General features: G+C 33.0%; 2 protein-coding genes across 2 annotated transcripts; both read right to left on the bottom strand.

The window, feature by feature from the left end:
* Positions 1-8,953: 8,953 nt before the first annotated feature.
* LOC107467524 (uncharacterized) lies at positions 8,954-11,627 on the bottom strand. Its single transcript, XM_016086646.3, has 6 exons — positions 11,322-11,627; positions 10,903-11,035; positions 10,700-10,803; positions 10,375-10,546; positions 10,121-10,261; positions 8,954-9,752 (listed from the first exon to the last, which is right to left on the bottom strand). The coding sequence occupies exons 1-6, from the start codon at positions 11,369-11,371 to the stop codon at positions 9,372-9,374; spliced, it is 981 nt and encodes a 326-aa protein (XP_015942132.1). The 5' UTR covers positions 11,372-11,627; the 3' UTR covers positions 8,954-9,371.
* Positions 11,628-12,922: 1,295 nt separating this feature from the next.
* On the bottom strand, positions 12,923-14,939 carry LOC107467592 (caffeoylshikimate esterase-like). The gene is given in 6 exon segments (XM_016086730.3): positions 12,923-13,405; positions 13,521-13,658; positions 13,987-14,117; positions 14,219-14,382; positions 14,384-14,496; positions 14,580-14,939. Coding segments are annotated over 6 exon segments (1,194 nt in total). The 5' UTR covers positions 14,919-14,939; the 3' UTR covers positions 12,923-13,096.
* Positions 14,940-16,365: the final 1,426 nt, after the last annotated feature.

Below are 16,365 nucleotides of genomic sequence, written 5' to 3'. Positions count from 1 at the left end.
ATATATTGCTGGAAAGCCCAGGATGTCTACTTTCCAATGCCGTTGAGAGCGCGCCAATTGGGCTTCTGTAGCTCCAGAAAATCCACTTCGAGTGCAGGGAGGTCAGAATCCAACAGCATCTGCAGTCCTTTTCAGTCTCTGAATCAGATTTTTGCTCAGGACCCTCAATTTCAGCCAGATAATACCTGAAATTACCGAAAAACACACAAACTCATAGTAAAGTCCAGAAAAGTGAATTTTAACTAAAAACTAATAAAAATATACTAAAAACTAACTAAAATATACTAAAAACATACTAAAAACAATGCCAAAAAGCGTACAAATTATCCGCTCATCAAGCATGCAGCCATATTGAACCTTGGTTGACATCTCTTGCCACTAACCATCTTCCTCTTACTCTTAATGCCACAAAGAGCTCTAAATTGAGCATCCGTCTCTAGTAGCCCATATTCAAGTGGGAAAGCAAAAGTTAAGGATAGGAATTTTACCCACTTAAATATTGTATTGGATGGTGATGGCTTTAGAAGAGGTCTTGCAAGCTTTACTCCCTTGTGTTCTTCTTTGAATTCTTCCACTTCTTTGCAAGCTTCCTCAATTTCAACTTCTTCTTGGTAGTTTTCTTCTAATTCAATCCCTTCTTCATTGCTTACCAAGGGCATGGGAGGTTGTGCATCTTCCTCTTCTTCCATATGTGAGGGTGGAAAGTTCTCTAATTCACTGGAGTATAAACTCCTTTGATTGATTTTCTCACTTTCTTCTATAGGATCTTGCATTGTATCTCTTGGGAAGGAATTTACTTGTTCCCCTTCCTGGTTCTTGATCATCGTCTGCACATAATTCTCTACATTTTTTATACTCGTCTTTATATCATGTAGGAATTCTTTCATGAGGAGCTCAAGATCTGATGGTATTTGAGATGAATAAGGAGATTGTGGCTCTTGATATGCATAAGAAGGAGGTGATGGTTCTTGATATGAATAGGAAGATGGTGACTCTTGGTATGGGTAGAAAGATGATGGTTCTTGACATGGATAGAAAGATGATGGTTCTTGATATGAATATTGAGATGGTGGTTCTTGATATGAATATGGAGGTGGTGGCTCTAGATAGTTGGAACATGGAGCATTGAAGTTTTTTTGGTTTTGACTTTTTAATTAAAATATATTTTTTTTTGAAAATCAAGTAATAAAAGAAAAAAAATTAAAACGAAACAGGGGGAGGGGGTTCACGTAGAATAAGAGAAAAAATATTTTTTTAAAAAAATAGATTTTAATAAAATTAAAAATAAAACGCCTAATCTAAGCAATCAAACAACTAATAGTTGTTAATCACAGTCAATCCCAGGTAACGACGCCAAAAACTTGGTGCAGTATTTTACAACCCACAAACTAACCGGCAAGTGCACCGGGTCGTACCAAGTAATAACTTACGTGAGTAAGGGTCGATCCCACGAGGATTGATGGATCAAGCCGAATGCTACCTAAAATAAATAAAATTGTACAAAATTCAAAATAGCATCCATAGTGACTAAATATATTTAATTCTTAATTAAACTTAACAAATTAGATGCAAATTCACTAGAAAAAGATAGAAAAGATGCTCACGCATCAGCAAGTCATAAGCTAAGATAGATTGAGAGCTTCTATGTCAAGAGGTCAGTGTGAATTTCAGGCATGTTGGAAGCTTTCCAAACAAAGAGGTCAGAATTGTTTCGTAGGAGTTTAACAAGTTCTTCCTTTAACTGTTGCTCTAAGTTAGCTCCTACGTTTGTTGTCTTCCCGACTTCATCCATGATTTGAACTTTCTCAATCCTTCCTTCAGGTCGAGGTCATAGTTTCTCCCAAACTCAAACAACTCTGAGCTCTATGGTATTGATCTCATTCCCTTTCGAGTACCCTCGTAGGTTCAAGCTTTCATTGTAACATCTTCTTGTCAGTTTTTGGTCTCCCCTCACAGTGGCTATTTTTTCAGGAGTGAAAAATTTCATGCAAATGTAAATTAATTAATAGATGATTTGTGTACCTTATCCGTAATGGGTCTGTCAAGTAGAAAATGATCAAAGTCTGATCTTGTAGCTCTGATTGTGTCTGTTACCACAAGTTTTCAATATCTCAATTAAAAATCAAAACACATTAGATGGATCTTCATTGATCGACAAGACGGATAATATCAAAATAACTTACGATGGATCTAGCGAGGCTGAAAATGCATATGCACAGGCCTTTATCTGATCTTCCAAAAGACGCATGGTTGGAGTTGGCATAAATTTACACTTCAGTGACTACAAGGTTTAACACAAGAGTATTAGCAATACTCATTGTAGACTAGATAGTTAATTAACACTACTCATAACAAATTAGATAATTTAAAATTGGTGCCTAAAAGGTAATTACGTTGGTGATGGAAAAGAAATAAACAGGTCTTCTATAGTCTTTTGTGGGTTGGCTTAGTGTATAAGACGTCTTGGATTTATTGAATGATTTGGGTTCAATCTTTGGCTTTCTAACTCCAGCTGGGAGAGTGAACGGTAATTTTTTGTGTCCCATAATAGTCTTACCCTAAGAAAAATAATAGGTCAATAAACATTTATTATCATGTTAGGAATATACTAATAAAAAATATGATGCATGAATTTTACTAAACATGCATATACCTTTGATATATTTTTCTTTTTTGTTGCAGCTCTTATAGTTGGGGATACTGGTTTGTCCATATTGATTTTGATGTTGAACGCATCATCGTGAGTGAAAGTCCTCTTGTCCAGTTCAATAAGATCATCCTCATCGTCTGACATAGCAGTATGACTATTAATATCCAAAATCTTAGCCTTCAATCTATTTGAGAATGGACGTGTCTTTTGTAAAAAAAAGTTTAGTCGGAGTCTTGAAATCATTGTTCAGACTCAGTTGTGATATCATTGTCTCAATGTAGCTTACAGATTCAAGAATTTTATCAATTTTTTCGTCCCGAGTCATGTTTATAACTCTCATTGACTGCAAACATTTTAGGTCAAATAATTTCATATAAATGAAAAAATACAAAAAGAGTGATGGTTATTCTGATGAGATTGTCAATGGAATAAGACAAAAATTTCTCTAATCACAACTAATAGCCTAAAAATGTTTATAATATATAAAATGTATTACATAATATAAATTACATTACTATTTGCCAAATTAAATTACATGCATGTTAAGGAGGACCTCTTCTACTTTACTAGACAATTCTTTACTTTTATTTAGATCCTTGTTTTGAATAACATCGTCATTGATAACTAGGTCATCCTGTAGAAAGAAAACATAATAGATTAAATTACTCATAATATATTCTACTAAAAATTAAAAGCCCATTACGTCTTACCTTAACATTAGGAATTGTAGTTCCAATTTGATCACCAAAATCAAATGTGATAAGATCACAATCTGTAGCCAGTGACAGATTCTGTGTATTACATCCATAATTAGGGACTAAATCTTCGTTAGAAGGAATATCCATGATTATTATCAACTGAAGAATATCATATGAGTAAATTTATTCGGAATAAGCACATATATATACACCCAATAAAGATAACCAAATTTTAATTCTATCTTTTTTAAACTTTTAAATTAAGTGAACAACTCTAAAATTTTTTTATGTTATCTTATTTTTGGTTAAAATTAAAATACAAATTGAATTTTATCTTGATTTTTATTTTACAATTTAATAAAGTAAATTTTATTAATTCATATGATTATATCTTATCTATAATTATTTTTAAGTAGATAAATACTCAAATAATAATAATAATAAGATTAGATGAATCACTAATAATTAATTAAACTAGTTGAATAGCATTATACGTGTTCAAGCACTTACCAAACGATTGAAACAAAATATTTTAGATACTTCAATCAATTTCATTAACAAAACAATCGATTGAATCAGTAAATAAGGATACTTCAATCGATTGCACTAACAAAATAATCGATTGAATCAGCAATTAACAATACATCAATCGATTGCACTAACAAAACAATCGGCAATTGACAATACATCAATCGATTTCACTAACATAACAATCGATTGAATGCATACAAATTACTCCTGATTGCAAGCATTCTTCAATCGATTGGTTTCCTAATTCAATCGATTGAATGCATATCAATTGATTTCAAGAACAACTGAAACAATTTCAAGACCCTGAAACGGATTTTCTTTATTCTTCGACACATTTTCTTCATGGTCTAGGCCTTGGGATGATGCCCCTTGGGCTTGTGATGCCTAGATTAGTGTATAGAAGATCAATTGTTTTTTCTTGACGATTGATAGCTTCAGTTTGCCTGTCTTGACACTGCCTCATATCAGCAAATTGCCCCTCCATATATAATCTTATGCTTCATAATTCATCCATCAAATCTCGTATTGTTGGCGAAAGAAGCGGTGATGGTGGAAGTTTCTGGAATTGTGCTTGCACCTTAGGGTCTTGTGGTTGTCCTTGGATCTGAGGTCCTTGGGCATCCGGATCTCTTTCCATCTGTCTTAGAGTGCTGTCATCAATTTTGACTACATTACTCAAGATGATACTTTTTTCTTCACTCAAGTCAATTCCAAGTCATTTGAAAATCTTAGTCCATTGGCAAGCATATCCAAAACCAACACTTAATTTTTCTTTCTTCATTTCAAGCATATGATGAACTATAGAATAAGGCTAGTTTATCTCCTTTCCAGTCACCGTAGCCCAAGGCATTAGAATATATTCGTTAAACAAGATTCCATGATTATGTTTTCTTGGAATCAACATGTATAAAAACAAATACATCAATATACTCTACTCATTATCCAAACCACTGCAACTTATATTACCTCTAGCATTCATATGTGGATTCTCATACTGCAAACTCTACAAACCAACCAATCTATTATATTCACCCCATTCCTCATCTGCCACAATACCTTCAGCAAATTTTGTCCCATGATAAACTAAATTCCATTGTTCAACTAATTGTTTCAAAGTAACTCTATAATGCCGTGACCCTAAATCAAACTCAATCAGCGGCATTACTTCCTCGTCCTCTTCATCAGTTTCAGGAACAACATAATTTAAAGTACTATAAACAACCCTAACCAAGTGCGGATAATAGTCATCCTTAGTTTGTACAAAATCAGTCAAATGCTGTGTTTGCAAAGCATTCCAGACCAAATTATAATGTCTATCATGAATGAACTCGGTTGTTATGTATCTGGGAGGAACAATTGCCCATGACTCGAACTTCTTCACATAGTTGTTCAATGCCCTTGGAGACGGCATCCACCTTGCCATGTAATGGGATGAAGCAACTAGTCTGGCAGATGCAGAACTTTCACCATCAACCCTAACTCTTTTGGCGTTATTAGTTTTGGCCATTTTGGGGATATTGGTTTGGTGGATTTTGTAAGGATTTGGATGAGGATTAATAATATGTATGTAGTTTGGAGTGGATGTTGGTGAGACTGGAGAAGAAGAAGAGAGAAGCTTTTTGAATTTAGAGAAAGAAGAGAGGTGCATAAATGGTGATGTTATGTTTTAAAACGGGGAGAGAGTCTGAATATGCATGGTTACCAGGTTTAATATATAGCGCAATTCAAAATTCAATCGATTGGATTATCTTACCAATCGATTGAATGCAGAAAAAAACTTATTTACGTCACATTCCAATCGATTGAATTGGAATATACCATTAGTCACGTACAAACTTCAATCGATTGGACAACACAACCAATTAATTGAATTATGAGGCCTCAAGTTGCTTTGAAGCTTTCAATCGATTGGGTAATATAAACAATCGATTGAATTATAAAAAAAAATCTACATTCTAGTCATCATTCAATCGATTGAGTAATATGACCAATCAGTTGATTTTTGTGAAAACCATACTGCCTTGCAATTTTAATCCATTGTTTTGTGATAATCTGAAACTCAATCCAATCGACTGAGTTATGAAAAACCTAAAATTCAATCGATTGTTTTGTTAATCCAATCGATTGATTCTCTCTGAAACACGACAAACGCTCCAGGGATGTAACGGATCAAAAGATAAACTTTTAATCGATTAGGATTGCCAAAAAATTATTACGATCAATCGAAGATCTAATTCATTATTACTTTTTGTTTTTTATTATGATAGATGAATGATAAAATAATAATTTATAAAATAAAAAATAGTTTTTATAATTAAATAAAATAGATGGAGTTAATTTATAATTAAAATTAGAAAAAGATTATTTAACAGTTATTAAAAAACTTAAAAAAATATGTTTTATTATAGGACCATTTAATGGTCCAAACGTTTTGGGACTATCGAATTCGGTATCCTCTTTCTCTTTTTGACCGTCACTTCTTCTAGTAGTAAAACTATATATATATAATTAAGATCAACAGTTAAAAATTACTGAAACATCGGTTTATAGGTATACTTAAAAAATTTTTAATAAATATATAGAATAAATTATCATTTATATTCATAAAAGATACAGAACGCTGATAAATGTATCTATATAAGAATAAAATAACAATTGTAATAACAAAAGATGATTTTTGTGTGCCAAAAGTATCATAACAGATACAGAGATCATCTTTTATAGTTATAATTGTTCTTTTATTCTTATATAAGTATATTTTTTAGTTTCTATATCTTTTATGAGTACAAATGGTAATTTATTCTAAATATATGTATTTGGTGTTTGAATTATTAGGTGGGTGAGAATGAATGAATGGACATGAAAAGTGAAGAAGGACATGAAAAGTGAATTATTAGGTGTTGAAATTGTATGGGTTGGATGAGAGTGCGAGCAAGCTAAACAAATCATAAAGGACATGAAAAGTGAAGAAGGACCACGGAGAGGGGCAACGTATCATAATTCTTCGTAAATAAATGGAAAGAGAAAACTTATATATGCAAATGTAATAATATTATAATATCAAAATCTATGCATTATAACTTTAAATGAAGGATAAAAATGAATTTTTTTAAATTAAAAAATTAAAAGAATTATATACAATATAGTTTTTTTTTTCTCTATGGATGGAATTTAAATACAGAATTTGAAGAATAGAGAACAACTTGAGTACTAGTAGACCAAACTACTACTTATTATATATTATGTTTTTATTAAATACATTACATAATCATATATTATATTTCCCAATTAATATATGTAATCTAAATTAAAATATTCAATTAAATGTTATTTTATATTCACTCTTCTAGTAAATGATAAAAAAAAAACAGTGATAGTTTAATAATTAGTTATAAAAACAGTGATAAATAAGTAAAAAAAAAAAAGCATATACAATATACACATTATTTACAAGTTTAATAATAATAATAATAATTTTTACGTTTTTATTCCATTATACCGAAAAGCAGATAAGGTCCATGTTAAGATATGCTAGGAATGCAATGCAAATAAAAGTATGTTATCTATCCCTAATTAACTTGTTTCTTCGCATTTGGTCATAGTGAAAGTAGTGTCATTCATGGCATACCATTATCCCATTTTCCTTTTGTTTTACTGGTCCGGTCTTGTTCACTTCTGTCCTTATTATTAGTTCCCCTCCCTGCTACCCAACGTTACATCTTTGTCACACACAAACACGCACTGTACTCTCTCTCTCTCACACACACACTATTGAATGAATATATAACTGTACGGCTATAAGTGTGGCTCTCTCACAGAACTGTTTGCTGATGAAGTTTCATGCATATGTGTAATATTGGAGAATTGCATCAGATGAGAGAAGAGAGAGGGTTGTGCTTCATAATTGTGATTTATGAGCTAGGTAGCTGGTGACTGAATCTGATGATGATGAGACGAGAGTGCATAGTTGCATTACATACATATAATAAATAATAAATAAGAAAAGTATAAAAATGAATATCTTGGTGCCTGCTGAGAGAAATCTCTGCGGCTAAGTGTATAAACTGGATGGGATCATGATGATGATGATGTAGATAGATATAGATACATAGATAGGTAGAGGTGTGGTAGTAGCATGTAAAGGGGGCTACATACATGTATATTATATAGGGTGCTCTTAATTATGTGAAAGCTAGTATGTAGGGAGCCCTAGGGTTCAGCCTGAGAAAGAGAGAGAGAGAGAAGGGCTCACCCTTTTAGCTTGGTTGCATTGTGTGGTCAATAGGGTGATGCTGGCTAGCTCAATGCTGTTCGGGAATGCCAACAAGAATGTTTTGGTTCTTCTGACTCTCTGCTCCTGCCACCTCTCCTCTTTTGGTGCCTCTCTCACCCAATCATGCCACCCCCTTTCTTCTCCTCTTCTTTTCTACCAAATCACAACTTCCCATCACTTAACTTTATTTTATACATATACTTTCCTTTTTTTCAATTTTTTTTTGTGCACCAATTTCTCTCATTCTCAATTCAAAGTTGCTATGTTTTTTTGGATAGAAAATGGGGCATTAAGTCCAGAGAAAAAGAAAATTAAATAGAAACTACCCTATAAAAATGCAATTTCAATAAAATCTGCATGAAAATTTAAAGAAATACATGAGGAAAAACACCAATTGCTTCTAGTATGTTTAAAAACCTATCCTTATAAAATTTCTTAGTACCAAGGGGTTATTCCTTTTAATATTAGTAAAAGATAATGATGAAAACAAATAAATTTGAACATTTTTTCTTATATTGGTCTTATATCTGAGCCAACAACATTAACGAGCTTTTCATTATTTTTTTATTAAAAATAGTGTTCTTAATATTTTCTAAACTTAAAAGCCAAAATATTGATCCGTTGATATTTTTTTAAGTTGACTGGATTGCTGGTTAAAGCAATGTATTTTTGGGCCTATCTTTACAGCCAGTTCACTGTATTTCCTTTTTTTATTTTCTGACCTACTAGTTGGCCCATCTTGTTCCATGGAAGGAGAAAAGTAGCTGCATTGGTGATTGATAACAGTCTCATCTCAGGAAGTTAGCTTTCACTCTTGTCTTCTTCAAGATTCATACCGATTACCAAATACATATGGTGGTGTTGTACTGTTATTACACCTGCACCATCTCAGGCTCAATATAACCACTACAATTTCTCACGCTTTTGTTTATGCTACAGCTCATAAATGCGCACACTTATTGCCAACATAAAACTGCTGTTCAAAATTACATGGTATCAATAAAATCATCTTATGCACATTTGCAGTAGCAAAGAATCAGGATGGATTCAAGCAAGCTGTGTATTCCATTCTATTACAATGTATACATTTACAAATCCTAGATGTACAATATAGAATAACTAACCTTATAACCACAAGGAGGAACATCTCTCCTCGTTGGCATTTCGATATAAAGTTGTTCTGGCTTTAAGATCTCTGACAATGTTCATTCGTTTTGAACTATGAAGATTTACCATCCAGCTTTAGTGAGCCAAAATCATTGTAAACTAGTGCAGCCGCAGCACGAGCAGCAGCGGATGCACGCTCTGCATAAGCAATGGCCGCTTGAGCCTTCTCCAATACATCAGAGGACTGCGGCCTTGTCTCTCTTTTGGCATCAGTAGTGGGAACCTTAGTATAGTTGAGGGACTGTTCAATTTCATTCGTATTCATCCAATAATCATTGGTAGAAGGCCTAGGAGCTTCAAGGTGTTTTTGTTCTTGCTTGTTACGCATGGACTTGATGGAATATTCTGTATTAGAAGATGATGAATTACTAGTTCCTTTTTTCCTAGGAGTATGAGAAACGGCAGATCCAATATCAACATGTTTTGCTCCACCCTAGAAGAAAACCATAAACAAAAATGAAGAAAAAGCAGAAATGAAACAAAAACCCAGCAAATGAAAAACCCTAAATGAAACATATTAATATCAAAAACCCAGCAAATGCATGGAAAGAATTCAGGAAAGTACTCTCAACAGCAAGAGTAACTTCTTAATTCCCCTTCCAGAATTACTCACGAAGAACCAAGTACTCTCCCAAGGTTAGAAGGAAATTTGCAATAAATTTTGGAGTCAGTTGTGAACAAAGGTAAACAAGTGACAGCTTAATCGTCATATAAATGCTATTCACCATTAATGACACTAGTATTAAAACAATAAACAACAACAAAAGAAGAAATAATTGGGAGCTCCAATGATAACACTACCAGGAGATCTTCATGATTTTTCCTAAATTCTGCCTCAGTTTTAGAAGAATCCCATGTTATGTTATATTCTTTAGCAATATCCCTCAAGACCTTGAGCTTTACTTCTCCAGGTGGAGCACTAACAGAGAGCTTCTCAATTATCTGAAATAATAATATCAAGAGAACAAATCGAATGATGATAGTAAGCAACAGCTAATACTCCAATATAACGATATATGTTCACTATTAAGAAACGAAAACTGAAAATATTTCACCATGCGGTTCACGCCAGAATCAGGACGAAGTTCGGATACTGCAGATACAAACTCCTTTCCATATTTAGAGGTGAATAAGTTCTTGACGTGCAATAAGTCTGGCACATCTGAACATCTAGGGGCAGCAAAAATTAAACTAGCAATGGCTTCTCGCAATTCTGGCGGGCACTCCCTGTTATGTAGAGATTTTCAGATATCAAAGAAAAAATATCCATGAGCACTTATCTTCATGTATGATTATAGTTTAAACTAACTTCATGTAAGCTAACTAAAAAGAAAACACACCGTCCAATAAGCACAAATACTTAGATTTGTATGGACTTACTTCTGGCTCTCAATTATAGGTACACGAGCAAGAACAAATTCACAGAATAACTCTAAAATTTCATATGCCTCCCATACATTTTGTTCTCGAATGATATGCTCCACCTATTTAAATCAATGCAATCAAACAAACAGCAAAGAAAATGCAGAGTGAGCTAAGATAGAAATAAAATTAACAAGCGTTATGAAACACTGAACAATTACCCGAATTCTAGCAATTGCCTCTTGGCCAGCCTGCAGGAATTGGGAAATCTCCTTGCGCATTTGCTTCAGTTGCGCATCTCTCTTGTTTTGCAGCATCTTAATACGCGAGATCGACAGGGTAAGACATGTTTTACTACAGATTACCAAGATCAACAAGCATCGTGTTTAGGGTTGTTACAGAATGAAGAGTATCCATATAATAAATTGCAAAAGCATCCACTCAAATCCAACTACCAGCCCTGAATGTTTATTATAATCTGAATTTGATAAACTGTAATGCACGATTTACAGATATACAAAGGAAAGAGGGGGCGAATCTCAATACTCAAATCGAGTAATAAAGCATGGATATATGTCAAAATTTGATCTTTGAAGAACAGAATCAGTCAGTAAAAGGTGAGAGAAGTGGGGGAAATCACCAGCGAGTGGCGAAAACACCTCTGTTAAAGAGCTGATTAAGAAGTGACATTGTTGATGATGACGATGATGAAGATGCAGCAATCAAGTGAGTCCCAAGTCGCAGATGGGAGTCACCACGTCCACCAAACCTTCTTCTGCCGATCTCGTTCGCTTAAACCCCGACCCGAAAGCAACCTATGAACTGATCCAAGCCCGAATTAACTCAAAATTTGGGGACTAATATAATATAATGTTAACATTTATTAATTAATATTAATGTTACTGTAAAAATTTGATTTTTTTTTTCCAATTTGCTCAACGATAAACACTTAGATGAGAGCTAACGGAGTATAATTCAGATGATATAGAATGTGAGTTCAAGCCACCCAATCTTATATAAAAAAAAAAAGCACTTGGACGAGGAGACCTAATTCTATTTGAACTCGGACTTTGTTGATAAAACTTGCCTATCCCAAATTCCAAAACTAAAGCGAATTTCACCAATGTAATTTTCATTGGGTAAATTAGTGAACTTAATTTATATATTTCTATTTCTGGATCAATGATACAAATTACTTACAGATTAGCTGGCAACATTTTAATTTTTTATACACTTTCACAGTTTCACTGCTGTAACACCATAACACATGTTAGTCACTCAGTTAGTATTGTTTTTATACTCAGGTTTCTCATACTATTTTAAATTTTCTAAAACATGCAAATTTGAAAGTTAAATTTGTATTTTAATATTAAAAAAAATTTTAAATGTGCAAATCATATCGTCTGATTTGTTTTATGGTGAAACAAAAATATTTCAACATAAATTTAAAGGCCCAATTTGTTATTTAAAATTTTAAAAATTAAAATCTATACTAGAAAAAAACACATTAACTATTAGGTGTAGTCTATGGTGGCCATAAGTTTTGGTGTCTATGGTGATTATGGATTTTATAAAATGATATTTTTAACCAAATAAAATAAAAAATTAAAGCCTTTTTCAGTTCTATTAATAAATAATGACATGTTTATGAGTGTAAATAAAAGAAAAAAATTAGACCATTTATCATATTTCTTGACAAAAAAATGATCTATCGTTTTCTCTCGTCGTTGGAAATGAAGTCGCTACCAATGCCCAAAATTTAAAAAATGATAGTATCTAAAAATACTTACATTGCATTAATATTTTCATTATCTACTTATACTTTTCTTTTTTGTAATTAATAATTTTAAATTTCACTTTACTAATATTAAAATTTAATTAATAACAGTAACTTTAGACTTCAAAATTTTTATTGCAGAATAAAATGATTATTTTAGTTAAAAATAAAAGATATAAATAATTATTTATTAACGTGAAAAAAAAATTAATGCAATATAAGTATTTTTAGATACTATCATTTTTTAAATTTTGGGCATTGGTAGCGATTTCATTTCCGACGACGAGAAAAAACGATAGATCATTTTTTTGTCAAAAAATATGATAAATAGTCTAATTTTTTTCTTTTATTTACACTCATAAACATGTCATTATTTATTAATAAAACTAAAACATGCTTCAATTTTTCATTTTATTTGGTTGAAAATATCATTTTGTGAAATCCATACCCACCATAGACACCAAAACTTGTGGCCACCATAGACTATACCATATATTGTTGATGAATTTATTGCTGATGTATCCTCTCAACAAATGGAGAGGTGTCCATATTACTACAATGCCAATAGAATGAAGTCAACTGAATTAACTTTTTTCCTAGAAGGTATATATATATAAATAATTGCCTACTCAATTAACTTAACATCTAGAATCAAGCCATGAAATAATGTCATTATGGACAGCAAAAATTCTGTCATCAGGTTCCCCTTCCAAAATGCCATGGTAACCTCCTTCATAAATCTTCATAATCTTATCCTTACTAGAAGCTTTCTCATAAAGAAATTGGCTAACCAATGGATCTGTCACCTTGTCTTCTGATCCATGAAGAATCAACAATGGAGCCGAAACCTTATGCAGTTGTGACTCAATATCCTGTGTGGCACTTAAGAGTTCCATGCCAGTTTTGAGTCTTGTTGGATCATCATAAGATAGAACATTGTAGTTGGCCTGCACAAGAAACAATTATTAGCAGATACATATTTTAAGGAATATAAGTTAGTGAAGAATCATTTTATTTTGTAAGCATTGAAGAATTGAAGGGTTGATGACAGAGTTAACGAACCACTTTTCTCTTGCCTGGTTCTCTGAATGTCAATGCGGATAAATCTTTGTATGGGAACAGTTTTGCCTTTGGCATCACATAAGACAAAAGATCCAATGCCTTCAAAACTGCCTTAGATGGTAACATTTCTTCTGCAATCTTAACATCCAAACAACAGCACAAAATCACACTTGTATTCTGATATAAACAATAATAAAATCACCAAAGGCCATGCCTCTGATGAAAATAATTCCATTTTCATACAAACTGGTATAGGAATCCTTCAAATGTTGAGTCGGACAAAGTTTATTGTAGGCACAGAATTTTGCAGTCCATTGAATAAGATACAAAATATTAAACTATCAATAGTACTACAAAATAGAGTTCCAAAGGTATCATCAAACTTTGAAACGAATTCAGAAGTTGAAACTAATGAAGCTGGTTAACAATTAACTCAAGTGCTATATATACAGAGGGATGAGCTTACTTTACACATTGGTGCTACAAGGATTACCCCATCCCAATTATTTGGTTCCTTCAAATGAACTTTAAGGGCAATGGCTCCACCCATTGACTGCCCCAATAGAAATCCAGGCAACTGTCTAACCTCAGGCTTTGCTGTCAATTGAAATACAAAGATATATCTGGTGACAACATTATGGCACTTTCTAAAAATTGAAATGATTATATCAAAAGAACCAATTAAGAGTATGTCCAACCTTTGATTTTTGCGTATTGTTCTATAACATCATCAACCAGATCATCAAATTTTGGAATGTAACCATGTAAGCCTTCAGAAAGGCCAAAACCTGGGTAATCCATAGCATAAACAGCATATCCAGAAGCAGCAATTCTCTTGGCAAGACCTGAACAGAATTTTGAACCCTAATCTCAATCTCTAAATTAACTAGTTCTGAAAATAGCTTTTGCAGAAAATTTCGAATCCCCTGGAATTCGTTTCATACCACTCTTGAGTTCTGATCCCAGGAGGAGCAGCCTAACATGACAGCGAAAAAGGAGATGAGTGGTGGTGAAGATGAAATTGAAGACGATGAAAAGAAGAGAAGGTGGTAAGGTAACCTTGAACAAGTAATGGTCGAGGTGCTGGTGCACCGGTAGGAAAGCAGCACGGACCATTCTGCGAGAGGGTGCCAAGTCCAAGTTCTGAGAAGCGATGGCATTCAACTCGTCGCTCACACCTTCGATGTTTGACCTTCTCTTGGCCGTGACCACCACCACTTTCTTTCTTTGACTTTGACTCCTCAGTTGAGACAAGAAGAGCCTCTGCGATTGCAATTTCAGAGAGGCGAGCTCCATGGCCGAGGACAGTTGACCGCGGTTAGAGGTCAGCAATTGACTATTAATGTCACCGGAAATAGTTGGGGCAATTTTGTAATTACACTCGCACGCTTTTTCCATATAGTAGTATCAGAATTGGAATATGCTGCCACCGTCCATGCCACAATGCTGCCATGTAGGGTGTAAATCTATCAATAAAAATAAAATTTATGTATTTTAATATAAGTAATAACTTTTGATACACTCAGAATTTTCAAGGATTGGCACATACAATGATAGTTCTCAAATTTGATGGTTATTCTATTTTTATTGTTAGAACTTGATAATTCCATTCAAGTCCACGTCACATGTCATCCAAATGCTGACCCTTTTTTTTTTCTTTTCATCTTATATATTACACAACACACGCACTCACACATATTTTTACTACTAATATAGATTTTGTTGTGAGATGGATGTCTATTAATAATATTAGATGGCTGAAGTTTTTAACAGAGAGATTTGACAATAAAAATCTTTTCTCTCTTTTATATTACTAAAAGAATTCTCTTTCTTTTATTTTATAAGTATTTTTGAATATTTTTTTTTTCATTTTTTATATATAATATTAGTAAATATATTAATCATTTTTATTATATTGAGATAGTAATTGTAGTACTAAAGTTTTATTTTATCTTTTTTATTTGTTTATTTTACAACACGTTATCAGCACGAGACTCTAATCAAATTTTTATGAAGATTAAAGTAATAAATTTTCATTATGTCGAAACTCTCTCATCTTAAATTCAATACTCTTGATATATCTGAAAATAATTATTTATCATGGATATTAAATGCTGAAATCCATCTGGATTCAATGGATCTTGGAGATACTATTAAGGCTGAAAATAATGCATTCCAAAAGAATAAAGCCAAAGCCATGATTTTTCTTTGTCGTCATCTTGACGAAAGGTTGAAAAATGAATATCTCACATTAAAAGATCCTGCAGATCTTTGGAAAGACCTTGAAGAAATGTATAATCATCAAAAGACGGTGATACTTTCTCGAGCCCGATATGAATGGATGTACTTGCGTCTACAGAATTTTGAATCCATAAATGAATATAATTTGGCAATGCTTCGAATCACCTCACGAATGAAATTATGTGGGGAAAAGATATCTGATAATGATATGTTAAAGAAAACTTTCTCGACCTTCCATGCCTCGAATGTGCTCCTACAGCAGTTTCGATAAAAAATATTTAAAAAATATTTTGAGTTAATTTCTTACCTTCTTGTTGCTGAACGCAACAATGAGTTGCTCTTAAAGAATCACGAAGCGCCCCCAGCTGGCGCAGCTCCATTTCCTGAAGTAAATGCGGCAAATCATTACCCCAGAAGAGGTAAATGGCAAGGTTTTGGCAACAAGAAAAATTATTGAAGGAAAAATAATTATGTTCAAAAGGGAGGATCTCACCAGAAGTAGGACTAAAGAAAGAAATATTGGGCAAAATAAATCAACAGAGGATAAGTGTTTCCATTGTGGTGGAAAGGGCCATTAGTCACGTACCTGTCGTACACCAAGGCA

The sequence above is a fragment of the Arachis duranensis genome, chromosome 9 (assembly GCF_000817695.3).
Source record: "Arachis duranensis cultivar V14167 chromosome 9, aradu.V14167.gnm2.J7QH, whole genome shotgun sequence".
In the NCBI taxonomy this organism is placed as follows: Eukaryota; Viridiplantae; Streptophyta; class Magnoliopsida; order Fabales; family Fabaceae; genus Arachis; species Arachis duranensis.
The sequence above is the reverse complement of the archived record's forward strand: the minus strand, read 5'-3'. Positions and strand labels throughout refer to the sequence as shown.